This window comes from Macaca nemestrina, chromosome 12, assembly GCF_043159975.1.
Source record: "Macaca nemestrina isolate mMacNem1 chromosome 12, mMacNem.hap1, whole genome shotgun sequence".
Taxonomy (NCBI): domain Eukaryota; kingdom Metazoa; phylum Chordata; class Mammalia; order Primates; family Cercopithecidae; genus Macaca; species Macaca nemestrina.
Window position 1 is genome coordinate 128364616 of NC_092136.1, and position 27822 is coordinate 128392437.

The 27822-nt window shown below is 47.3% G+C and overlaps 1 protein-coding gene across 5 annotated transcripts in view; it reads right to left on the minus strand.

The window, feature by feature from the left end:
• Positions 1-27822, minus strand: part of LOC105476213 (potassium inwardly rectifying channel subfamily J member 1) — a 66747-nt gene that overhangs the window by 8453 nt on the left and 30472 nt on the right. The window contains exons 1-2 of one of the 5 annotated variants that reach the window (XM_011731919.3): positions 20484-20686; positions 19832-19964 (exon numbers count right to left, since the gene is read on the minus strand). The exons of 1 other annotated variant lie outside the window; for it this stretch is intronic. In XM_011731919.3, coding sequence (XP_011730221.2) covers positions 19832-19861 — 30 coding nt within the window. In that variant the 5' untranslated portion in view covers positions 19862-19964; positions 20484-20686. Of the gene's footprint in view, positions 1-6455; positions 7276-16223; positions 16382-19831; positions 19965-20483; positions 20687-27822 lie in introns of those variants that run through there. 3 more of the 5 variants (XM_011731921.3, XM_011731920.3, XM_011731917.2) reach the window with 3 other exon arrangements.

Consider the following 27822-nt stretch of genomic DNA (forward strand, 5'->3'; position numbering starts at 1 on the left):
GAGATTACAGCCAATGGGGGAAAAGGCTTCCGTGAGAGTGACGAAAGTTCTGACAACATATCTTGTCTATCAGCTATGCTAGCTTCAGAGCCCGTCCTTCCAGTGCAGAACAGGAGATCTAGAAAATACAAACATGTTTTATAAAGGTTTTCTCTATAATCAGGGCAGAAGTCTTATCTTGGAGAGGTGGGAACGGGATAGAGGGAGAGAATTATCCTTGGCAAGGCTGAACAGAGCCATGGTACCAAGGCTTGATGCTGCTCTTCTCTCACCCTAGACATTAACTAGGATTTGACCGGTGGAAAAGCAGCCCTGACCTCTGGGAGCTGACCTTGAACTACCAGCAAGGTCTTGGCTCTCCTGGCACAGGAGGCTGGGTCTTGCTCCTGTCAAGCACAAGCAATCTCACAGATCGTCAGCCTCAGACCAGGCCACTCAGATCATGATGGACTGGGATAAAACAAGGTCACTCTGTAATAATGTCTGAACTCTGTCAAAACACAAACGTTATCCAAGCCACAAAATGGCCAAATATCCCCCCATCCTGGCTATGATGAGTGTCTGCTGTTTCTTTCCCCAGAACAGCTCTAGCCTCACATCAATCTTCTCACCTAGATAATAAGAATTATCAACATATTGAATCATAGAATCATCACTACTCCCTAACAGCACCTAATCCAGAGCAAAGCATTGCTTCCTTAAGCCTCTCCCCAACCACATCACCTGAAACATGCTCAGATCCTATGAAAGTCCTTTCCAAAGCCCTCTCAGTGAGACGCCCCATGATTGCTTATGGTGTAGGTCTCCATAGCTGCAAAAGGTCCCACTTGCTCAAACACAGGGTACCTTCTGACTGGAGAGCACTGACACCATGACAGACCCTAAGAGCACAGGAAATAAGAAGTGTAACTATAACACAATAAAACCACTTTACAAGCCCATTGGCGAGAACCAGTTGCATTCCGTGGCTTCCGCAAGTCTTACATGCCTATGTGTAATTGGTACGTACGTTTGTTTTTGTATGAAGAAGTGAAACATCAGGATATTGCCACGTTCAATAGAAAAACCCATTAAAATGAGTTAAAACATTTCAAGTTCAGGTTTTAAGTTCTATCTAGCTAACTTGTTTCCCAAAGCCATTGGTTATCCTAAGATAACTATACTCTCACCACAAAAACCTATACCTCTTCTTGGCACCTTGATTGGGTCCCAGTGGGAAGCACTGGAAGCTGTGATGTCCCCACCACTGGGAGCTAGTGAAGCCTGAATCCAGGCAAAGTGTTCGTGAGGTCTTACCAGTCTTTGGTGGCAGTCCGCATTTGCTGTAGTCAGAAATCAATGCTTTGGAAGCTGGATGCTTATCCTGTATGTATTTTCTTTTTCATTTCTTTTCTTTCTTATTTATTTATTTATCTATTTAATTTTTGAGACAGGGTCTCACTCTGTCATCCAGATTGGAGTGCAGTGGTGCAACCACAGTTCACTGCATCCTCGACCTCCTAGGCTCAAGCAATCCTCCTGCCTCAGCCTCAAAGTATCTGAGACCACAGGTGTGCACCACCATGCCCAGGTGATTTTGTTGCTGTTGTTGATTTTGTAGAGATGGAGTCTTATTATGTTTCCCAGGCTGGTCTTGAACTCCTGTTCTCAAGTCATCCTCCTCCCTCGGCCTCCCAAAGTGCTGGGATTAAGCGTGTGACCCACCATGCCTGGCCACTGTATTTCCCATATTGTTTCCTGCTGTTCTTCATAATAGTTTCTTAAGATATTTCAGAAATGCTAGCATGTCTAAGCTATATGAAGAAAGACCAAAAAGAAGCACTTGGTCCCTGCCTTGTTCAGACTTTTAAAGAGAGAGCAGCACATCCTCAGGGGCTGTGAGGAACAGTGACAAGGAGCTGGAACACCCTAGGGGACAGGAGAAACTCACTACCACACAATGGGAGCTACTTGGCTATGCTAGAGATTTTCTAAGAATTTTCTCTTCTAAACTTGCCCTTCAACTGCACTTTAAGGGAAAGCATTGCTTTATTGGACATTAAGTGGGCTGAGCCAGGGTTGAGAAGGTAAACCAAGGTAAAAATGGAAGTGCAGGCCGGGCGCGGTGGCTCAAGCCTGTAATCCCAGCACTTTGGGAGGCCGAGATGGGCGGATCACGAGGTCAGGAGATCGAGACCATCCTGGCTAACACAGTGAAACCCCGTCTCTACTAAAAATACAAAAACTTAGCCAGGCGAGGTGGCAGGCGCCTGTAGTCCCAGCTACTCGGGAGGCTGAGGCAGGAGAATGGCGTGAACCCGGGAGGCGGAGCTTGCAGTGAGCTGAGATCCGGCCACTGCACTCCAGCCTGGGTGACAGAGCGAGACTCCGTCTCAAAAAAAAAAAAAAAAAAAAAAAAAAAATGGAAGTGCAAAGCACAGATGAATGAATAAAACGGCTGGGGCTGAGAACAGTCTCCAGAGAGTGTGGAATGGCCATTAAGGTGGCCAGAGAGGGTTTCTGTAGTCGGCTGCCTGTTGCAGGAGACACACGCTGTGGCAGTCTCAGTGAACAGCGCCCTCTGGAGCACGATGTCAGCGGTGCCCCTCCGGAGTAGTGACATTCTGGGCCCCCAAAGGCCTGTAGTATCATCCCAGGCACGGATGCAAAATCTCTTAAAGGTGTTGTTGGATTTAAACTCATAGTAACTCTAGGAGGCTGGGAACTGAGGCTCAGAGAAGTTAAGCAACTTCTCCAGGGTCACAAAGCAGAAAGCCAGAAGAGCAAAGATTAGAAGAATCTAGATCTTCCCAACTGACAAGTCTTTGCTTTTAAACCCTAAAGCATACGTAACACAGTTGGTAAACAATGTAGAGGGAAAGTAAATATTTATTCAGCATCAACTTACTCTGCACCAGGAATGGTTTTCTACACATTTCCTTGCTTTGTGTGAGTGATCACATAAGAAGGTGAGAGCTAGCAAGGGTCCAAACCTTTTTAGATAGTGAGCACAAAAGGATCAGGAGGGCACAGGTTTCTGGGGTTTTGTAGCATCTACAAAAGCACTACAAGAGGAGGAAGGAGAGGACTTGATGGAGAGGGCACTAGGTACCCTGAGTTGGATCTGAGGGTATGTGTTGGAAGAGAAGGCCATAGGCCCTGATGTCATGAGAGGGGCCTGGTAGAGCCAGGCAGAGTTTAGAAATGGTTATGATATCAAGAGAATTAAGAAGCAGCCATGAGAGCAACTGAAGATGTGCTGTCCAGCATCATGCTTTTTTTTTGGAAGCTTCTGTGGATTGTCCCGGCATAAGCAAATGACTTGAAGTTGTGGGAGTGACATTTTACATTTAGGGACATCTGTAGACCTCTACAGGGTGTTGTTACTTCTTCCATAGGCACAAGTTTGGTATGATGACAATGGCTCCTGTGGGAAGAGGAGGCAACCCCCCCACAACCCCGCCTGCCCACCCGCCAACCCACAACCTGGTGGATAAGGAAGACCTGCCAGTGACGATGAGCCCGCCCCATGCTCATCACTGCTTTAGCAGAGGGCAAAGCTCTTGACCTTGGAGTCAGTGCTGAGGTCATGTTTAGGAAGCAGACTGGGGATACAAAGGCAAAAAGACACATCAGAGGCCCTCCGGCCTCCAACCGTAGAGTCTGGAGCAGGTCATTTAACCTCTCTGGTCCTGTATCACCTGCTATTTCCTCAGCTGGGAACCCTTGGCACTCTACTGTCCCCCACACCACCCCCACCCCCTTGTCGACTTCTTGACCTCAAGTTAAATGTCATTTCTCAGAAGGACATGTAAATGTTAGTTTCTCAAAGAAGGAAGAAGATCCCCCTCCCCATTTAAATCAAGTTTCCTCTCCTTGCAATATTTGATTGTATGCTTTCCTTTTATTTGTGGTATGAACAGTAATTTTAACTGATACATTTACTTTTGTGCTGTCTCCTCCACCGCCATGTCCCCAGTGCCCACCCACCCCAGCACCAGGCAGAGAACAGAGGCTCAACAGGTATCTGTCAAGGAAATAAGCAAATACAGGAAAGTGTGAATGACTCAGTGTGCTTGATTTTTGAAAGGGGCTGTGGAGAGGGCAATGCCAGCCTAACACCACTCTCTGATGCTGGTGGTGGGACTCAGCACTTGCAGAACCTGAACGGGCAGATGATTAGGTCCCGCGGCCTTTGCCTAAGAGGCTCTGCATAACCAAATGCTTACCCAGCTTTCTTGTAGCCTGGGGTGTCCAATAGTTGCTTATTGAAAATCAAGCCACTCACCTCTGTCGGAAGAGGTTCAGGAGATGATTTTCAAAACCTCATGTATAAGTAGATCTTGGGATGACCAGCAAGAGCTGCTTGGTTTGGGATTCCACCTGTGGGGATCAGAACTTATCACACTGTCTCTGTCAGGGCCTAGGATGGGGATGAAGGCACACTAGAGAAGATACCTGGTAAAATACAACACACATGGCTACTGTCTGGGGACAGAGGACAGGCCCACACAGAAGCCAGGGTGAAACTTCAGTCAGTCTGGACCAGGAACACACAGGACCCTCCACATCAGCAAAGGCAGAAAGGTCAGCTCAGGCTCCAGTGGACTCAACTTTAACCCAAGTTCTCAAACCTCTACCACATGCTCAGGCCACACCTCCCTAAATAGTCCATTCTAGTTTCTAGTGATTTTAAGATTGAAAATTAAATTAACACAATGATCCACAGTCTTTCCTAGTCTCATGGTCTTTTTATTTTTATTGCTATTAAAAAGAACACCGCTGCATTGAAAATATCATTATACATATCTAGATATTCCATATTGAAATCACTGTATACTCTCAAAAGATGTATATAGACAGAAATTGTGTATGGTGAATCATATTACATATGCATTAGGATATTAGATATTTATAGGAATCCTATAGTGGATTATTTTATAAAGTGAAGAATAATTTTTGCAAATCAAATAATCATTCTTCCACTTGTTTATCCTGTACGTGAGTTGAGAAGGAGATGGTTGTTCTGAAAACCGGATATATCTGTAATGAAACTGTTCTTAAGTCTCATATTCAGCCACCCACCTCAAATGGCACTGGAGTTTAATGAAGGCATTTCAATGTTTATTAAAAAGTTGTAGCTATTATGTGTGCAGAGATCCTGTGATTAGTCTGACCCTTCTAGTTCTCTGTGGTTTGGGTTGGTATTAAATCAACTCAGTCTTTCTAGACTGGAAAGGCATGGATTCCATGTGGACAGGAGGCCTGAACATGCTTTACCGAGTGTCTGCGACAAGAAAGTGCACTTTGTTTTAAAGAAAACATATAGGATGCCCAACCTTGACAATTTATAAAATGGAAAAAATTCAGCTAATGTACTGAGTATGAAGACTCAAGGGGACTAGTATTCATTAAGTTGCACAGGCAAAGAAGGCCCTTGTATCCCAGCTTCCACAGACACACAAGAACTAAGGCACAGAGCACCAGGTGCTTGGGTTTGGAAGGGGATTTGGATGCCTTCTAGGCCCACACCTCGTGTGTTTGAAGTTTCTCTGTCCTAGTCCCATCAAGTGACCTATGGCGTAGGATTTAAGAAGTGGGTTTCCAGTGTTTGAATCTGAAGTCAGTCACTTACTAGCTCTAACACTGGGTACTCAGTGTATCAGTTTCCTTGTCTGAAAAATGGGGGCATTCATATCTAGCTTACAGATGGATAGAAAGAGCTTAGACCACACTTGGACATAGAACATGATCAAGCTATTAACACCTTGAGTCATACTGCGTGCAATTCCAGTTTCTCCTTCAAGCTCCTGCCATGCATTGAATGAAAGGAGGCAATCCTGTCCCTATCTGTGAGGCCTTTAATCCTGGGCTTCTCTAGCTACTGTGCAGGCTGCAATAGCATCCTGCTTCCCAGAGAGGAGGTAAGAATAGCCAGGCTCTAGGGCAGTGGATTAGTGGGAGAGCCAGCATTTCTGTTGACTCTGTTGCTATGCCCCACGGGTATCATTGACCCTCAAAGGGTCAGTGATTACCAGTTTCGGCTTGGGTTCTGCCAAGCCATCAGAGTTACATTAATGGGGCGGCACGTCATCACCCACCCTCCCACGTCCAAGTGCTTTCTGGGAAAACCCTGGAGCCAGAGGGAGCAGAGCCAGTAGCTTCGGTGACCGTTTGTTCCATGCCACAGAGCTGCCCTTGAGCAAATGCTGGAGTCTTCTCACTGGGGCTCTTCTTGCTGGCATTTAGCATGCCCCCATCCTCATCACCGGGCAGAGCCCACCCAGGAGCCCTCTCAGAACAGGACACTGCCTGGGAGACTTCCCAGCTGGGTTCTCCAGCAAATGTCTTGAACTGCTCTTGAGCAATCCTGGTGTCTGCCTCTGAAACAAAGAGGACAAGCAGGAAGGGGGCATCCCCCTTGACCTTAGAGCCATGCCAAGGCAGGCAAGCTCGGGGCCCTCACTGAGACCCACCTCCCGGGAGAGAAGGCCTGCTGACGCACTTTCTCTCATTCCTTTCCTCGTTTCTTTTCACTCAGTGGTGTGTATAATGACCTGGAAAAGGCAAAATTAAATTCCACTTTATTTTCATGTATTTGCTATTCTACCAAAATCAAGCCAAATCAAAAGAAGCTTTTCAGCCTCAAAGATGTTCCTTAACCTCTCTGAGCTGTACTTTTCCACACTATACTGATGATTCTAGTGCCTTTGTTGTTATGGGGATTCAGTGAGAAATACACATATCCACATGAAAATGAGTATGTGAATAGCAGCATTATTCACAATAGCCAAAAAGGGGAAACTTTTGAAACAGTCGATGTCCATTAGCTGATGAATCAATAAATAAAATGTGATGTATCCATACAGTGGAATATTATTCAGCTCTAAAAAGGAAAAAAGTACTGGTAGATGCTACAACACAGACCCACTTCAAATAAAACCCACTCATTTGAAGTGTATGATAGGTGGTTTTCAGTGTATTCACAGAGTTGCACAGCCATCATTACAATCAATATGAGAACATTTTCATCACCCACAAAAGAACCTGGTGCCCATTAGCAGTCACTCCTCATCGCCTCTTCCCCAGTCCCGGCAGCCACCAGTCTAACTCTCTTTCTCTGTAGATTTGCCTATTCTAACATATCATTTACATGGAATCATACACTCTTCGGCTTCTTTCACTGGTCTAATGTTTTCTGTGTTGTAGAAATCTACCTGGAAAGTATTATTCTGCTCACCCTCACTGCTAAACAGAAGGCCCGCTAGTGTGGGAGATGCCTCTTCTTCCAGGGTCTACAGGAGAAGCTCTTCCTTGCTGCTGCCCAGGTGTGTTTGGGTGAAGCAGTCCAGGCTGGACCGTGGGCTCTCCCACCCACCCACCCACCCATCCACCTGCACCTGGGCTCCACAAGCCTGAGAATGGTGTTCAGTTATGATCCGGGGTTGGCAGCTCCAGGGTGAAGTCCCTCACACCTCCCAGTGCCAGAGGGCAGATCTGTGGGACGGGAGGAAAGTCACAGGGTCTCTCCTACTGCACCAGCCAAGCAAGAGCTCCCTCTCTCGGCTCTCCTGGGAGCTCGGTTTCATTTTCTCCTTCTTTCTCCTTCTTTCAGCACATCTTTTGTTGAATGTTTTCAGGCATTTTGTTCCCTGCCCATAGCCCTTGTATTCCTGGAGTCAGCAGTGCGGATGTTCCAATTACCACTTGAGCCAGCACTTCCGGAGACTCAGCATGACCTCACAGACGAGCCAGAGGCCCACAGGCCCATTCAAAACCCCTCCTTGCCCCACATTTCCCCAGTGCCACTGCTTCCCTCTGCTCCCCACCCCGCACCACATACGCTAAGGAGAGAGAAGGATGGAAGGTGACTGGGATGGGGACCTTGCTGCTTTCTTGGGTGACAACAGGGCACAGAGTTGTGTGGAGTCCACATTCAAGGGCTCACGGGAGAATGACAGAAACCCCCCACTGTGCATGTCCAGAGGCTGGGCCCTTTCTCAAAGGCAGGGCTGGATGTTCCTCACTTACTTCCTGAATAAGGGCCACTATCAAGAACTAGAAAGTATGTCCCCAACCAGCACCTCTCAACATCCTCATCTGGAGTAGCACAAATCATAATGATCTGTTTGATGACACACCTGCAAGGCCAAACCTAGATCTTACTAAGTATTGTAGATGCATGATAGGTTTGGGGAAAGAAACTGAAGCACCTGGTGTTCTAAGAGTACTAATTCCTATGAAAAGAAACGAGGTGGTCTAGCTGGAGCGCACGTGCAGGCTCCCCACTGAGTCTCTGGCCTTGAAACACATGTCTGGAGTCAGGCCTGAATTCCACCTCTGCAGCTTACTGGTGCGTGACCCAGCAGCCTACCTGGGGTTTTTACAGAGCTAATTTCTCAATGTAATCGATTAAGCCTGGAAAACAAACAAACAAAAATGTTGCTAAGAAACATAAGGAGCAATAAAAACCCTGGAGCTCATTGTGAACTATTTACAGTTTTTCTTTCCTTTCCTTTTCTTTTTTGTTGTTTTGGACATGACTGTCTTCCTGATTCACTTTTCTTACCCTCCCACACTTCCAAAAATTGTACCCATTTTCAGTGATGGGTTTATTCTTTTTCCCCAGCATCATTTGAGTCCTGACCTTTCACACCTTGCCAAGGTCCCTGATCTTCACTGGAGCAGATGGAGAAAAGAGGATAGAAGGAAGACCTCTAGGAATTGCGATGAGATTGAAAACTGGCCTTAGCACTAACCAAAATACTGGCTCCCTGGCACCCAGAGGGTGTGAGGTCCAAGCTGCAATCCGCATTACGATTGAAGACGTTATTGCAAAGAGCCAGCAAATAAGGTTGGCAAAGCAAAGATGGGGCTCCACCGGTGCCTTGAAAGTAGTGAAGGGATAGGCTATAAGGCAGTATAGAGCTGGGCTTAAACACCACCTCTTCCACTTGTTATCAGAGCGAGTTACTTTGCTTCTCCAAACCTGAACGTTTAGAGAACATGAACATGGAAATAAGGAAATCTGTTTCACAGTGCTGAGATAGGATTGTCAGAAGGCCCAGTAGAGGATTCAGTATGGGGAAAGCCACAATAAATGCTGGGTACCTTCCTTGTTTAGCAGGGCTGAGGGGCTCTGATGAAGAGACCACATTCAAGGGCTGTGGACTCTTGAACGAGAGTCAGGATGAAGAGATCAGGACTGGGACAGCCAAAGACTGGGGTGGCACTTGGGGAACTCAGTTTTAACTCCCAGGTCTGGATTTGGGCAGGCAGCTCTCACCTGCCCGACCCAAGGACAGCACCACTGTGCCTGTGTGAGCTGCAGAGAAAATGCAGGAAGGATGCACAGTCCTGCTCCGGGCTCTTGCCAGGTCTTGGGAACTCTTCTCTCTCTCTCCCCTCATCCCCTCCTGGAGCCTCTTAAAGAAGGCTCTCCCACCAGAACTGACGGGCGGGAAAAGACAGCAGGCTCTGAGCTGCTTTCAAGGGGCCTGTCAGAAGCATCTTTGTGTACATGAGGCCCAGAGGGAGAAGACTCTGTTTATCTGTCTGCTAGGGACAAATTAACGAAGTGGTGAAATCTGTGGATCAGAGAGAAAAAGATTGGCCATGAAACGATAAGATTAAATTACATGAGGAGAATGCAATTGTGCTAGACCAACTAAATTTCCTCTGAGGTTTGCATGACCAGCCTTCCAGACCCAGAGGCAGCCAGGGCACAAGGCTTTGTGATGGATGCCTGGCATGATCCTTTCTCTGAAAGCTCTTGGCTGGGGTTGCAGGTTCCATGGCCACTAGGCTGCGGTGAGAGGTGCATGTCCACCCTCAGAGTGCAGGGCAGAGAGAGGACCGCAGAAGAGGGAGCAGGAGAGGGGCAGCTCCATGTGTGATATATGCGGGTACAGCACATCTGGGTATAGGCATCTTGGGCTGAAATTCCTACTCTAAAAAAATTTCCTAATACCATCTTCTTTTCCTTCTTAGCACTGAATACAAGTGAGTTGATACTGACTTTGTTCAATTCAGATCATCCTCAGCTCTGTCAATGGCACATTACCCTAGAGTCAAGTGAAACCTTGATTCACCCTTAATTCTTTTCTTCCTCTCACCCTCATAAGCAATCCATCAGCAAATGTTGTCTGCTTTTTCTGCAGAATATAGTCAGGACCTCTCTGTCCTCTTCTCTTCATCTCCTTTGCTGCCAGGCCACCATAATTCCTTGGCTGGGCTACAAAAATGGGCTCCTTGATCTGTCCACCGCCTCTCTCTCCTCCTTGTAATAGAGTCCACACCATCAGAGCGAGGAAGGAGTCCTGAATATCAGATCACGCTGCTGCCTTGCTGAGACTTCTCTCAGTTTCCCCTTGTTCTGATGACCTCAAGGCCCCATATAGCCGGGACTCTGCCACACTCCACAGCCCAAAGTCATCCCCGCTGTCACCTCACTCACTATGTTCCCGCCCCCTCTGCTCTGCAAGCGTGCGGCGCAGCTCCTGCCCTGGGCTTTGGCACCTGCTGCTTCCTCCTTCAGGGCTGCTCTGCTCTAGGTCTTCCAGTGTCTGGCTGCTCCATGTCACTGGGGACCTAGCTCCATCACCACCTTCTTCGAGAGCCTTTCAGCATCCAATCTAAGGATCATCCGCTGCTCCAGTGGGAACTCCATCCTGTCTTGGCTTCTTCCCATCTCTTATCAAGAGTGGCTGTCAGGTTGGTTGTTTATTTCCCTGCTGGTGATGCGTTCACTGATTGTCCATCTCCCCTCTACAGAATGCACCCTCCAGGACAGCAGCCCGTCTTGCCTTCCTCTGAATCCCCAGCATGCGGATCCACAGTGGAGACTCTACAGATCTTTCTTGACCAAGGTCAGTGCCCTTCCCCAGGCTGGGAGTGCCACAAGTGCAGGGACCCGTCAGCTGCATCCCTATGTTATACCCAACACTGCTCCTTGGGCCTCAGGGCTCTCTCCAAACAGAGAAGGCCAGGGAAGAGAGAAGCTACTTTTCTCCAAGTTGTAGCTGAGCTAGTTTTTCACTAGCTCACCAAACTAATGACCAAGGAAACACCCAGGGATGGTGTGGACACTGCATATGGTGGATTCATAAGTGCCAATGCTGACAGGCGGCAGGGACGAGTGCCTGTGCATTGGCTCGGGATGCACCTGGGAGCATTGCCCCCCTCGTCTTTTTAAGTTAAGCTTAGATTTTCTACAGTGAGTAATAATACGTAGATCTCATGTATTTTGAACTCAATATTGTACCTGAAAACATACATTAAAATGTGTTTCTGGGTATTCATTTACATTTTTTAAAAATTACCCAATTTTAGCATTTATTGGCTTAGTCAAGGGTTTAAAAGTTTTAAAAAGTGCAAGAGCAGCTAAACCCTGTGCAAGAGCTTGGAGAAACTGCATAAAATATGGATTAAATAGAGTGGGCAAAGGGAATGTGAGAAGCTCCACGATGGCAAGGGATGGGAAGGGATGGGGAGGGTTAAGGAGGGATGGCAAGGGGTGGCGAGGGATGGGGAGGGATGATGAGGGATGGTGAGGGATGGGAAGGGATGCAGAGGCAAAGAACACTGGCGAGTAAGAGCAGCTGAGAATGAAGAGACAAGGAAATGCATGCTACAGACCAAGCAGAAGTGCCCAGAGAAAAACATCCACTCCTTAAGGAGGTTCACAACACATTCATGAGCCCTACCATGAAAGACAGGTAAGAACAGTTAAATGTCAACTCTGCACCACCATATTTGATTGACAATTAACCTCTGTTCGAATGGCGCATGTCTCCGTGGCAACAGCTAGGGTTTGTTGAAGGAGTGAATGGATGAATGAATGAAAAATGGGAAGGGCGTGTACTTTTCAGAGTGATTTGAAGGTGAAGGAAGACAAGATATATAAAAGAGGCTGGCCAATAATAAATGTTCCATAAAGTTTTCGTGAAACTAGTTCGGTCAGGGCAGTTCTCCTTCTCATCCATGGACCAGAAATCACTGACATTAACGGATCTTACTATGTCCCAGGCAGTCTCCAGGGCTAAACTCGGTAGTTACAATCACTCTATGACATACACAGCATTATTATTCCCAGTGTCTAGAGAAGGAGACCAAACACCAGAGGCTAAGTGATTGATCCAAGTTCACAGAGCTAGAAAGTTAGAATTTAGCCTAGTATAGGACTCAGCAGGTAGCTATGTGTCTACCTTGGGTTTAATTATTGGAAGAAACTCATTAAAACTAATCCTTTCCCATGTGACTTTCTTTGGCACAGACCTGAAAGGTGGTAGTGAATTTGCTACCAGACCCTTATCCCACCAGGCAAATTACCCCTCTTATGTGATTGAAGGCACATAAGGGGTTGATTTTACTCTACAGGATTGGGGTTAAATGGTGGGTCCCTTCTAGGCATGGAATTACCACAGGGGAAAAGGAGTGGACACTTGTTGAATCTCTGTCATGTACCAGCAACTGCGGTAGGGGCTCGGCAGAAATTATTTCATTCAATCTCACAGCAACCCCATGAAGCAGCTCTAGTTTTCTCTATTTGACAAGGAAGGGAACTGAAGTTTAGAGAATTTAAAGAACTCATATGAGGCTGAACTGAGGTAGGAACGCAGCTCTTTTTGAGACAGGGTCTTGCTCTGTTGCCCAGGCTGGAGTGCAGTGGTACAATCATAGCTCACTGCGGCCTCTTACCTCCCCAGCTCACAGGATCCTCCCGCCTCAGCCTCCTGAGTAGCTGGAACCACAGGCAAGTACCCCACTCCAGGCTAGTATATTGATTGTGGAGATGAGGTCTCACTAGGTTACCCAGGCTGGCCTTGAACTCCTGGCCTCAAGCAATTCTCCTGCCTCAGCCTCCCAAAGTGCTGGGATTACAGGCCTGAGCCACCGCGCCCAGCCGGAACCCAGGTCTTAACCCGATGTCTCCACCCCAAGTTCCCTGAAGATCTGGCCCAGAAGATGAGTAAATTCAGATGTCTAAGCCAGGAGAGAAAAGGAAGGCAGGCCTGGGGGAAAGGCTGGCCCTCCCTCCTCACCTCCCTTCCCTGCGTGCCCTCTCCTGGCTCGCCCTCCCTTCTGCATCTGTCAGGTCATCTGTAGTGGGAGCCGCCTGCGCTGGGCACTGGGGTACGGCCTTCACAAGACCCAGGAAAGTGGGGGAGCTGGGCAGGAAATTAAAAGGAGCCAAATAAACAGAGTAATTATAGATTGTGATAAGGACTTAGAAAGAAACAGTAACTAGAAGTGACCTTGAAAAGTACCCGTAAGTAGGCACTGGTGCTGCAGACGGCGCTGGCAGCAACGCGCAGGGGAGACAGAAGGCACGGCAGGGCCCACACTCGCCTCCGCCGGGCCTCCCGCTTACCAGCAGCAGCGCCCCCTGGCGCCTGCTGAGGGCGCTGCGCAGGGAGGTCGGCATTGATTTCAGAGGGGCGTCCGGAAGGACACCTGTCTGGCCTCAGACGGGTCAAGAGTCAGGCCTCAGATTTCTCATCTGTCAGATGACAATGATGCTATCTACTTCCCAGGGCCATCGTACAGGTTAAATGATGCAATGCTTGGGAGAATCCGGATGGAGGAGCCACACTATAGAAACATGACTTGGATTTATGGCAAGAGAGACTTCAGTGAGACATGAAGATGGGTTGACTGAGAGGCCGGCAGGATACTGTGGCAGATGTCCAGTGAAGAATTCCATCCTGACAATGTGAAAGAGAGGCAATGACTGTCTCACATAAGTGCGTGACACTGCACAGGTTTCACTGTGTGAAATGCATACAGGAGTTCTTGTACAAATGAATTGATTTTTTTTTTAAGAAGTGACTTAAGGGAAGGAAGATGTGACTTAAGGAACTCAGGAAGTCTCTATGCTGTCACTAAGTCAAGGATTCCAGAAGATTCTCTCTGAAGGACAGTCACCAACTGGATTATTGAAAATTAGCCCACTGCCACCTCACAGGTGGGCCTTGTAACCCACATCAGCTGGACCAAGGGGCCTGGAGATGCAATAGCTGGAAACAGGGTGACCCCAAGGGGCAGGCGGGATGCAAGCAGAGAGGAAACAAGAAAATGCTGAAGGAAGCTGCTCAGAAAAGTAGAAGCCAAGTGGCTCTGAAACCCAGGTGTGACCACAAAGGAAGTGCCCTGAAGGCCAGAGACCCAGCTCCACTTAGCAGCTATGTGACAGGTGCACGTCCAGCCCCTTTCCTGGTGCGGGAATTTCCCTATCTGGGAGCTGAAGATCATGTTGCTGGGGCCTGCCTGTAATAATACTTCAGAAAACACAAAAATACTCTATGCGCCACGTAGAGGATTATTTTTATGAACCCCAGGGCAGGGAGCATCCACAGCTCAGAGGCAGCACTGGCATCTCCCTCAAGTGTCCTGCCTTCTCTCCATCCCCAGGCACACGCAGGGCCCACGAATGGCCCAGCATCTGCTCTCCAGTCACTGGTGAAATATGGGTGGCATTCACTGTGTCTGCATTTGGAAATTAGCCCGCCTGTGGTCTGGTTGTTGGCGTCCCTGGGGCTCCCTAACCCACATGGCTAAGCAAGCAAAGACAGAAACTCTGGTGCCGCCAGCTTCTGCCCACGGCGCTTTCCTGTGGTGGGGTGCTGACTGAGCGACTGACGCAGGGCTGCAGCATTCACTCGCAGCTGAGACCCAGCATCGGGGGCCCTAGTGGGGCTGGGGTCAATGGGGATGGTACCATGGAGGAGCATGAGCTGGGACATTTAGAACAGGAAGAGAAACATGCCGAGTGAGGAGGCAAGATGGGAGCAACAGGGCTAGTGGGTATCCCTGTGACCTCAGACAGAAAGGAAGCTGCAAGGGAGCTTGTACCCAGTGATTACAGGCTCATTGATGGCATAGACCCAGGCAACCTGAAGAAAGGCAGAATCAGTGATAGCCAGAGGTGACCGTCATCAGAAACATACCCCTGCTCTGGGAGCCGCTGGAGAGCAGGAGAACTGGGGCTCGCCTCCCTGGTGCAAGCCCAGGAATGAGGGCCTTGTGATAAGATTTCCAAAAACGCCAGCCCCGTGCCCTGCCTGCCAGTAAGCGGCCACCAGAACCCCTCCCAGAAAGAAAGATGCAGGCTCTGTGTCTGTAGAAGTTTGTGTCCATTTCCCGCTGACATGGATTCCTGCCTCTCCACACCCCTAAAGCCCAAGCTTCTTCCTGATTTCCAACCCACATCCTAACGGGTGAGGTTGAAGTCTTGTTTCCTCTGGCCTTCAGTGAGGAGGAGAAAACCAGCCTCTTCATAGATGAGAAAGCAGTTTCAACCCCCAGCTCTCGGCTGTGCTTCTCCGGTGGCTGCCTATTCCCAGCTTCAGGTCTCAGTGGATGTGGTCGGTCGCGTGGGAAGGGATTTGCCCGCTGTGCGCTGGGTGCCTGGGTCGCGCCACTCCCCTTGCCGCAGTGCCATCCTCCCGCTCTCTCCCCACCCCTTTCCCCACTGCTACAAGATACTTAAGGGGCATCTGTGTAGAAATCCAAATCTGTAAACACCACAGGCTGGGAACCGCCCAGCCAAAGGAGCAGGTGTGTCAGTAAGAAGCTGAAGAAAATCCGAGTGCCGCACGGGGTTTTCTCCACTCCCTGGCAGCCTCTGTCCCCAGCAGACGTCATCCTGTCTCTTCAGTGGTCAGCACTGCCCAGCCTGGGCGTGAATTCTCGTGCACAATGGATTCAGGCAGGACTAGGAGTGAAGGGCCCCATGCTGGAAAGGACTCTCAGACCTGGTCCTGGGGCACGCTCTGGGGGTCTCCTGACTCCCCTTCTCCGCTTCCTCTGAGGGGATGGAGTATTGGGAGAGGAAGCAGCCCTCTCTCCTACCACTCCCCCCATCCCCCAGGGCTGCCCTTGAAGCAGACTGGGTTGGGGAGCCTGGTCGGTAGGTTAAAACGTGCTCATGCTCTGCCAGTCCGCTGATGTGTCACGAAGCCACTCTTGTACCTGTCATCCCTACTCATCCTCTCCTGGGGACCGGAGCTTCTGCAGCACAGGGACTGTATCATCACACTTCACTAAGTCCAGCACAGCAGGGGCTTCCCAGAGGTCTTCTAAAGTGACCTTAGCCCATGCCTATGGCTTATCTCTGAACCCGATTCAAGCTCCCCATACTCTGTGCATAATTCATCAGCCGTCCAACACTTCCCTTAACAGCATCCAAATACCCTGATCCCCAAAATGGTCACATGCACCTTCCAGCATGAGACCAGGATTACCCTTATCTCTCTGAACATCTCATTGCTGCTCTCGGACTCCAAGGGGCCGCACACTTCACGGAATCTTCTCTTGTGAAAAGACCCGCAACAGTTATTCACAGTTGCTGAGTTCTCCTGAGCTCCTCAAGGACAAATGGTAGATCTGGTTAAAACCAGAAAGCTCCCGAGAATGTAATCAAGGGCAACGAACCATGAGACTTCCCCTAGAGGCAGTCGCCTGAGAGAGGGCTGTTTTAACTCTGCAAAGACAGTATTAATCTGTTGCTTTCAACTGTGTTGGGTCGCACATTTAAATCTGCTCCCTGGGGATATGGTGACACACTGGGAGACCCCAATAAATACAATTCCTGAATCCCAGCCAAGAAACATTGGTGTGTGTGCAAGTGGAGGAGAGGGAGGGGCAGGAACATTGGAAATTCTAAATAAATGGAAAATTCTGGCTTGTACTTCACGGAGCATTCAAAAAGAATCTTCTCTTAGAAGCATGGGTGGGTCACATGCATCTAACCAGAATGCAAAGTTTACAAAGCATGGTAACGGCAGAACACAGCACAGGGCAGATACATGCATGCAGAGATGGACTCTGTTGCATACTGGGAAACCCATTTTGAAAAATAACAACAGGCTTCTTCTGAGAGAAGAAATTATTTATCCAAAACAGTGCTGGGAAAATTCAGATTTACATTTTTCCTAGGGCCTTTGAGTTGTGTATTCCTGCAATGAGTGAGCTGGATTTGATGAGGCTTTACAATGATTGCTCAAAATTAGTGTTTCAATGCTCTAGTTTCTAATGGGATGCTTTTGGGTTGGGTTTTATATTTGACAGATAAGGACCTTAATAACAGTTTTTGAGAAGCAATTCCTTAGGGCAGAACATCTTTGGATCCTCAATAGTTTTGAAGCGACCTGTTCTCTGCACTATTTTTGGTTTCTTTCTGTTATTTTTCTAAAAAGAATCCGAGAGTTTCATGTGTAAGGGCATCGTTCTTTTTTCTGTTTGCTCACAGATTCTGACAAGGCAGTGGCAAGAAAGGCTGACACTTTGCACATCCTTCACAATCTTCTAAAAGGATGGCTTAAAATCATCCTGCCTGAAACAGGGAACAACCTTTGACCCTTAAGGTTTATTGTTACTTTTCTTTTTCTTTTCTTTTCTTCTTTTTTATTTATTTTTTATTTTTTTTTATTTTTATTCTTACTCTATCACCCAGGCTGGAGTACAGTGGCACGATCTCGGTTCACTGCCACCTCCACCTCCCGGGTCCAAGCGATTCTCATGCCTCAGCCTCCTAAGTAGCTGGGACTACAGGTGTGCACCACCAGGCCTGGCTAATTTTCATATTTTTAGTAGAAATGAGGTTTTTCCATGTTGGCCAAGCTGGTCTTGAACTCTTGACCTCAGATGAGCCTCAGCCACCCAAAGTGCTGGGATTACAGGTGTAAGGCACTGCACCAGGCCTATTGTTGACTTTTCTAGGGGTCTATCTTTTATATGTCTCTACACTAATTTTTTTCTTCAGCATTTTTTTGTAGATGTTTGTTTTTGCTCTGTTTTCTTTTTCCAATTTCTGCATACCCTGCTTGTTCATGATGATTTCTGAACAACATAATCAAGCCAACCACTTTTTGCTATTTCACAGCAGTACTAATACTATTCCTGAACCATATATATTTCAGGAGACAGAGCAGATTGAGAAGTCCTGGGCCCTTTTCTGTATTCTTTTGGCTTGAGCCTAGGTCATCACAGTCTTGAAAGTGGGAGGGTGAATGGAAGGAAAAGGCTCTGTGCCATTCAAGGTGTGCTCTTTTTGTGGCCTTTGGGAGTCTCTGGCTCCTGTTTCAGAGCTCCACTTCATCCTCACCTGTCCCCATCACTCTCTGCAGCCGATCGGCCACCAGACCTTGTGCCTTCTGCCTCTTGGTAATCTCCTCCCTGATTACCCGGCCGTGGTCTTACCCTACTCAGTCCACCTTGCACTTTGCAGGCAGAGCAACCCTTCCACAACGTAAACAAGATCTTACCCTGGTTCTCACCACCTTCCAGACACTGCCCAAGATCCTCAGCATCACATACTCGGTCCTTCATCATGGCACCCTGCAGCTTCCCTCACCCCTCCCCTGGTCACCCACCCTCAGCCACACCAGCCTGGTATTCCCTGTGTAAGCCGTGCTCTGTCTCATGCTTGCATATTTTTGTAAATGCCATTTCCTTGTTCTAGAATGTTCTTCTCCCTGCCTCCAGTAGGCCCCTTCCTGCTCACCCAGGGCATTTAGGATCATGCTTCCATGAGGTCTTCTATAGGAAAAGTATGATGTACTTTCCTGTGCAGGCAGCAATGATACCATGAGCTACGTTTTTGTGTCACAGTCCCCACTCATCATGGTGTCTCTCCCACTAGCGTGTGACAGTTTGTTTCCATGCACATATCCCCTAGCCCAAGTGCCTGCCCTCCAGAGCAGTGTTTTCCAAGCCAATCAGTGGTTTCCCAGGACCTAGCACCCCAGACACAATGAGTTCTCATTACACGCTTGTTGAAAGGCAAATGAAGAAAAAAACCTGTATCTATAATAATAATAGTCATGAGAAAGACAAGAATGAAGAGAAGACAACAGTCATCATTGGCATCCTAAATTGTGGAGCCAAGGGGAGAAACATGTGGGTCACCCTCAGGATCAAACTGCCAGGCCAGAAGCAATTCCACTGAGAGAGCACCAGGAAGCCTTCAATGCATGGAAACCCTGGGGCAAGTAAAAGGCAAAGCATGTGAGTCGCAGCTGAATCCTTGGACAATCACTGAGCTGTGACAAGGTCCAGGGTAGACTTGTAACCTAGCACAGAAAAACACATTACTGAGGAAAGAAAAGGAACATGCATGGGAAATTTTGAGTCTTAGCTCTTCACAGCAAAGCATGCTTGGCAATTACAAGCTTCTTATATTAAAAAAAAACAATCAGGCAAACCGAAAGTCACTAACAGCATTAAAGATCAAGACCCACTCACAAGGAATTCACATACTCTGCTTCTTTGCAAGTGCAGTCTTGCACCTACAATGACTTGGTGCACCTCTTTACACAGAAGAAATCCACCTTCATGACTTGAGTATTTAAAAAAAAAAAAAGCTTTTCTGATGGCCCATACATTCCCAGATATCCCTATCCCATCATGCTCTTAGAAGCTGAAGCTTAGTGAGAATCCATTTACACTAAACAATGCAGAGTAAGACAACACAAGCCAAGCCCACGACTGAAGGGAGCCCACAAAGACTGCGCAGCTCGTCCAATGTAACCAAAGATTCAACCAAAGATTCTAACTGCCCTCCAGCCCCAGGGCCAAGGAAAGGCCCAGGGAAGGCAGCGTGCAGCTCGCAGCTAACAATCTAGGTACAACCAGCAGATCAAAAGCATCCAGTGAGGGACTCTGCCAAGTTTCTGTCCATAACGGATCCTTTGCACAATCATGATGTTTTGCTCCATTTTGTAAGCCCAGCTAAAAGGAGAAAAATCCAATCATTTTTCCTAAAGGTTGCTAGTTGAGAAAGACCAACTCCTTTTAAGTGCCTATGCACCAAATCTGTAAGATACAGATACTGAGAGAAGGGGCTCCATACCTGTTCAGAGCAGAGATAAACAGTTGGCATTCACTGGTATACAGCAATTGTCACAACAGTCATTAGGGAGCTGAACAAATGTTGAGAAATCCAAATGTATTCATTCAGAATGGTGCAAAATTCCTATGAAGTCCTACGTCAGGAAAGGAAAGAAAGACATTTGGGCGAAGGTAATCAAAATGTCTTGCTAACTCTTGCCTTTTCCCGATAGATGTTTTCCGTAATAGACCCCACTAGCACCTTGATCCTCTACCTTAAAGATGGAAAAGGCCTGGCAGAGGTTGTGTTCCTAGGCAAGGTCTTGCTACAATTGAAAGGATGCCACCGGAGATGAAAACCCTACATACATCTCTGCCGCCAAAAGAAGACTTCGGATCCAGGCATGATGCAACCAAAGATTCTTACTGCCCTCCAGCCGCAGGGCTGCGGAGTGGCCCAGGGAAGGCAAGATGTAGCTCACAGCTAATAAATCCAAACATAACCAGCACATCAAAAGCATCCAGTGAGTGAGTTAAAACCGTGCTTCTATCTATCCCCCCAGAAGTGGACAGACAAGTCTGCCTAGATTTGAGGTGGGGAAAAGAGGTCTAAATTTTCACAAGAATTAACTTCTTTTTCCTACAAAGAGACAATGAGGTGTTTCTCCTCTTACCTCATGGATTGCTGGAGTAAATGTAGAAACAAAAACTCATTTTCTTGGTCTCCAAGAAAGCAGCCAGATTCTCGATGTGAGCAAGTCCTTGCACCTTTGATGCAAGAGTTTGGATGTGCTGGGTGAGGGTACCTGAGGCCCTGTTGATTTTATGAGTCTGTGGGCCAGCTCAGACTGGCTACCAACTCATCTGTATGCAACAGCTCTCAAAGAACATAGTTTACTTTATAACCAGATCCAACAAGAGTAGGCGTGCCAGTTAAGTGGGTGAGATACCAAAGGTGTTGAGCTCCCGAGGCTAACTAAGAAGGATTTGTTTATGGACCCCTGGCTTGGAACCAGAAGGCTGGAATGCTTATGTTGATGGTGTCTAAGTCAGAGGCATGAGGTTGAACATGTGTGCACCTGGGGCTGGATGTTACAGGGCAGGGAAGTAGGAGTCCCCAGGGAGCCCCTCACCAGTGTCTCCTGTCCTGTGAATCATTCAGTGGCCCTAGAACAGCAGTCCCCAAACTTTTTGGCACCAGGGACGAGTTTCATGGGAGACATTTTTTCCATGGACCAGGGAGGTGGTGGGGGAGGATGGTTTCAAGATGATTCAAGCGCATGGCATTTATTGTGAACTTTATTTCTACTGTGTTTATTTATAATAATTACTTTATTTCTATTACATTCTATTATATTCCTTATTTCATTATATATTATATTCTATATTATACTATATATTATATTCTAATATATAAATAATATTCTATTCTATTATATAATATTATAGAATGAAATAATGAATATAGAATGAAATAATGAAATATTCTATTCTATTATAGAATGAAAAAAATTCTATTCTATTCTACAAAATAATATTCTGTTATATTCCTTATTTCATAATATATTATATTCTGATATATTATATAATATATTCTGATATATTATATCTAATATATAATTTATATTATATTATATATTATATTACATATTAGAATATAATATTGTATATTATATATTTTATATATTATATATAATTATATAATAATGAAATAATTATACAACATCACCATAATGTAGAGTCAGTGGGAGCCCTGAGCTTGTTTTCTTGCAACTAGACAGTCCCATCGGGGGTGATGGGACATAGTGACAGATTATCAGGCGTTAGATTCTCACAAGGAGCACACAACCTAGATCCTCAAATGTGCAGTTCACAAAAGGGCTCACGATCCCGTGAGACTGTAATGCCGTTACTGATCTGACGGGAAGCAGAGCTCAGGCGGTAATGTGAGTGATGGGGAGGGTCATAAATACAAATGAAGTTTGCTCACCTACCGCTCACTTCCTGCTGTGCAGCCCAGTTCCTAACAGGCCACAGACCAGGTGTGGGGACTCCTGCCCTAGGTCAGGCTGACCTGACTTTCCCTTGACCATTCACCAGCCAGCCTGTCCCGGGCAATGCAGAGCTTCACAGCACAGACTTTGCACTACACTGGTGGGGCTGAGACCGTGGTCTACCAGCTGCAAGTTACCAGGCTCCCTCTGACGTTCCTCACCTGGGCATCTCCCCCAACAAAATCCTGGCACTTTTAATCCCCTCTTGGCATCTGCTTCTCAGAGGCTCTGGACTGGCACATGAGGCTATTCAGATGGGATGTGAACTGTCAGAGAGCTTGGCAGGAGGCCCTTTGGAGTCCCACAGAACAACTCAGGAAACGGGGGCTTCCCTGACCCAGTGTCCAGTGTGGAAGCCCCGGGAGCAGGCATTGTGACCTCCCCACCGGTGTGGGCTGAAAACATGTCTTTGACTCTCGCAATCCAGCAGACTGCTGTGGAAATACAAACACATACACAGAAACATGTGCCTGCCCCAGGTAAGCATTCATCCTCACAGAATAAACCCGAAGCAGGGAAAAGAAATGTTTTTCAACTACCTCATTCATTTGCAAGGCGGGTACCTTTTGCACAAAGGAGCCAGAATGTCTCATTATTATGCAGACCAGGGAGTTATCCTACCTTCATCCCCCACTCCTTGCCCCCTACCTTCAAAACTGGGCCCTTTTGGACCTGCTGGGAATGAGAAAGAGGCCTGTTGCTAAGCAACGGGGAGGGCAGGAGATGCATTCTACCTGTTCCACAAATCCTAGTCTTAAAGCACAAGCGATAGCATTTGCCCTGATGGAATCCTACACCTTCCAGTACCCCAGCGGGATGCGCTCTCAGTCCTTCCTCCTAACCACTGTCTTCACGGAGAAATTCTGCTCCTGCTCTGGCCCCTGGCAACCGCTTCACTACCTCTGTAGCCACGAGACAGCCTGAGTCCTCCACGGTGGGACGGCGTGTGACAATGAGGAGACAAGCCAGCTCCTCTTCCCCTGACTCTGTCCAGCCCCTCTGTGCTGTGTAGCCTCACTGGGTTCCCAACACTGATGAGTTTATGCATCCAACATTTACTCCTCAGACTGGACCTGGAGCCTCCCGCCTCTGGACCTGAGCAAAGACCAGAGTCAACAGATGGTTTTCTTTCCCGTTCTCTTAAAGAAGTTTGGAACATTTGAAATACATTATCCTATTCATGACTAATATTCCAACAGGAGTCATTCAGATAAACAAAAAGCCTTTGCAGGTGCCTGTCTGATTTAGAGGATAGTAGCACATTCCCATTCACACAACAGAGGGGCCGGGAGCCTCTGAAAGAAGACCTGATGTGTGGGGCTGGAAACAGGAACACTGGTTGAAAGTGCCTTTAGGAAACAGACTCCCCAGCCTAGGGTTTGAGGTTGACTCTGGAGAAACCCAGGAAGGGTATGGATTTGGGTTCTGCATTACTTAGGGCAGGGGGCAAGGCATATCCTGGAGACTGAGGGGGTTGTGTGAAAATCTGCGTACAGGATGACTGACCCATGACTCCCTTCCTCTACTCAGCACGCAGGTGCCTCATCCCAGCCGCGAAGGACTCTTTAGGGAAATCCAATGGGCTGAGAGGAAAGACCTCCCAGTACTGATGCCTGGGTGTTCCTCCACCTGGCAGGACCAAACGCAGCCCTCTCCCTCACAGCTTCCAATGAGCTGACTAGGGGCACTTTCTTAAATGACAGGCAGCCAAGTGTCACCAGACATTTGAGGAAAGGCTTTCACATGAAAAAGAAAGGTCAAGGCAAACACAGAAAGGAAACGAGTAAGTAGAGGCATAGCAGGGGGCAAGATAATTTTCTAAAACCCTCAATTACCTTCAGAGAAAAAAGATGATATTATAAATGTCAAACAAGAAGCTAGAAAAAAAGACTCCAAGAACAAGAAAGAGCACTTGGAAATTTAAATATTAGAGCAGATAAAATGATCTGAAAATAAAGCTAGGAAAATCTTCCAATATTCTTTGTTAAGGGACAATAATAGGGGAGAAAAGATAAGAAAAGGATAGAATCCGTGCAGGAGAGTCAGCATTCACAGGATGATAGGAGGTGGCAGCCGTGAGAACGTACCTGGCCAACTGGCAGCTGCAGCTGCTGAGGCCCTCCACAGCCTCTGCTCCATGCACACACTCTGGGAGCTGCTCCTGGTCACTGAGTGAGGCAAAGCACCAAGGCAGGCCAGTTCTTGGAAGAGGTAGGCTCTCTGATGGGGCTTCAGCTCCACGACAGCTGTCCCCTACGAGATGCACCCTCCAATCCTCCCTCCCTCTCTCCTTTGCAGGGTTCAGATTTGCTACCCCAGCCCCCAGCCTCTCTTAGATTCCTCCCCACACTCTCTCACCACCATCTTCCTTAACAAAATCCTCTCATGTTTCATCCTGTCCTGGCATCTCCTTCCTGGAGGACCCAGACTAGTACTACAAGTTCCAGAAAGAAAGAACTGAAAAAATAAAAGGGAGAAATTATGGAGGAATTGTATATATTATTTTAGTTTCTCAAAATGAAGGCCACAAGATTCCAAATTAAAAGAGCCCACTAAGAACTCTGAACGAAAAATGTCAACCGCATCAAGGCAATCTCATAAAACTTCAAAACATTGGAGATAAAGCAAGAGAAATATATTGCACATCAATGATTATGAATAATTGTTCACCAAAAGGGTACTTGAATCCCCAACAGCCACACAGGATGCTACAAAAAACAGTGGAGCATTTTCAAATTGAAATGTTGAGGGAAAATAATTCTATGCCTAGACTAACCCTCAATTAAATGTGCAGGTGGAATAAAGACTATTTCAGATATACAAGGTTCAAATTACCTCTTCCAGACCATTTCCCAGGAGATGACTAGAATATGCATCCACTAAAGAAAGGGAAGAACCCCAGAAAGTGGGACACAGGAAATCCCAGACACATGGGCTCCCGCACAGGCAAGAAGCAAAGGGGCTTGCCTGGGTGATGGTGGAGGGCCACCCTGCAGGACATCTGCCCAGCTGACCCCAAGAATAGCCAGCAAGGAGAGGTGGCCACCTCCCAGGAAAATGGAACAGATTGAATTGCCCATATGTGTTAAGAGGGTGTTTATGGTTCTGAAAGAGATTTTCAGGATGAATCAGTGATAGACATATAGAGAACTATGTAAACACGAAAAGGAGAACATTGTTAACTCCACTAAATGCAAGCAATTTTAAAGGAGAGAAAATGTACTTATAATACCCTAACTTGGTTCAGCTGTGAACAATATTAGAGTTATCGGAATGCAACATTGAGTATTGATCTAATAAAATGTCTGATCTAGCTATATGGGAGTGTGGAGAGGAATATAGAGGGGATAATGGGATTACTTTAACAACAGTAAAATTTAAAGGCACAGTCCCTTTTTATCTTTTAATAATTTACAATGAAATGAGGCAAGACGAAGCAAACGCCCTGATGGTGGGTCTCTATGCTGTGCACTGATCATAGGTCTCTATGTCGTTCAGAAGGAGCATCTGATTTGCCCTGAACCACAGTCACTCACCTGAACCACAGCTCCTGGAGCCCTGGGAGTGGATGCCATCCCCCCACACCCCAATACACCCCAAGTAAGAATGGCACAGTAACTAATGCTGAGTGACTCGCAGGTATCTTCTCCCAGCATCCATTTTTGGGTGGGGGGAAAGGAATGAATCCTCTGGGTACAGTTTTTTGACATTTCCCCTATTTTCTCCCACAAGCCCCTTTAAAGATTTGGCTGAGGACAGACACTTTTTTCAGAAACGCAACTCCAAGACTAATGCTCGTATTTGGACAGTGTGGTTGTGATTTTTTTCTGGTGGATAGTATTTCCTCTCCTTGACTCCAGCTCCAAGGGAGGGGTGATCTTGTTTAGTGATGTGGAAAACATGCTTGGCAGCCATGAGAGTCAGACAGGAGGAGCCAAGCAGTGTCCACTGGCGAGTCTCATTGATATATGACTTCATCACCACAGTCGCACGCGTTTTGCAAAACTAGCTCACTGACATGTGTTCAAACACAATGAGACTGAGTCGCATCTTTGCTTCATGTAGCCACAAACCTGCAAGCGGTTTCCCATCCATACATAAGGAATCCCAGGTCACTGCTCTCTGCAGATGCTGACCTGTGAGTGCCCTTCTTTGATTGAGGAAAGGCAGCCATGCAGATGACACCACCAGCAGCAAGGCACATCACCTTACAGGCCCTCCTAAATGGAACAGGACAGAGGGACTCTGCTGGAATAGGCTCTTCTACCTTTGAGGCCTGATTTTCTTGTCTGGTGAAAGAGTGATGGTAAAATCCAAATGTGTTTGCGACAGAGGAGAACTGGATAATCCGCTGAGATGACAAGAAGGAAAGAACACTGCTATACACTCTCACAAGGGAAAGGTTTTGAGAAAGTCACATGCAAGAATAAAAATGCTTTCCCTCCGAAACCTGGCCTGCCACTGCAGATGAAAGCATCTCACTTAGTGAGAAATTCCAGGCTGAAGGCCTTTCTTTGAAAAAGAAATCTAACTGAATGAAGGGAAAATCTGGATGATTCCAATTAATTCATCCAAAGCTTTTTGAGGGCCTTGCTAAATAAAAGGCAGCAGGCTAGGCACTTTAGGAGTTGCAACAATGATAAAACATGGCCCTTGCCCTTTAAGAGTTGAATCTCTTATAGAAGGGAAGACAGTCACAAACATCATAAGGCATAAACGCATAGGAAGGGTTACGAATATACAGAAGTTCCGTCCAGCTGGGGAAATTGGAGAGGCTTCACAGAAATGGTGCTGTTGGACTGGACACTATAGAAAGATTAAAATTACGACAGGTGGTCATGGAAGGTGGGGAGAAGAGGAAGGAGAAGCAGCTTGGAGGCCAGAGAGTAAAGGGGGGACTAGTCAAGAGGAGAAAGCCCAGCTTAAAAGAAGACGTGCTGGTGGACAAGGCAGAAGGGTAGATGGGAACAAGGTGGCAGGATCTGCTGTGCTGGGCAGGGTGACCTTTCATCCTTCCTTAACTGTGGAGACCCCTCCACAAAGGCACTGTGGCCTCCTTCTGGGGCAGGGACAGGCTCTTGGCATGCAGGAGCCGGGGTGAGGGTGGCGGGGGCTTTCTGTAGGAGGATGCTCACCACTTCTCTTTGTTTCTTATTGTCTATCTCGAGGAGTTTTGCCATGTTTTACCCAGAATTTCGTATTTATAAATATTGTTTCCTATTTTGACATCCCTAGTAGGTTTTTGACAGATACAAAATTTTTCCTTCTCTGGGATATTGTGCGGACACATCCCATAGCCCAAATCTCACACCCAAAGACACACAGCAGGTTATTCACGGAGCCCCGACACTCACGCCAGTCGGAAAGGGCATTCCACAAGGAAGAGAAGGAGCCGGGAGCCCTCAGGCTTGGCCTCATTTTGCTGTCTGCCAGGCTTTCTGCAAAAAGACGAGGTCCCTCTGCAGTGCCCTGAGGCCTGCTTGCCTCTCAGAAATGCCCTGGAGACTAAATAGATTCTAGTCAGTTTCCCTGAAGCAAGGGCTTCATCAATGCTAAGCAGCACGGTATTTTTCCATCTCCCCACCGGTAGAGATGAATAGGGCGCCGGCGCCGCAGGCTGTTCCCTTTAGGTAGACCGCGTGGAGCGCCCGCAAATGGACTTGATAGCGCTCTCCTGGGAACGGAAGCTTCCCGGACTGTGCACTTTTAACCCTGCAGGTTCTCAGCTGTCTGCCGTCAGAAGGAAAGCATTCACACTGCAGCTCCCGGAAGACTGCAGCCAGGACGCTTGGGTTTCCACCACCGACTCCTCTGCTGAGGGCCTGCTCCACGTTCCGGACGGGCTGCTACAGGTTTCGGAGGGAAAGCATTTTTATCTCTTGCATGTGGCTTTCTCAAAACCTTTCCCTTGTGAGAACATAGAGCAATGTTCTTTCCTTCTTGTCTTCACAGTGGATTA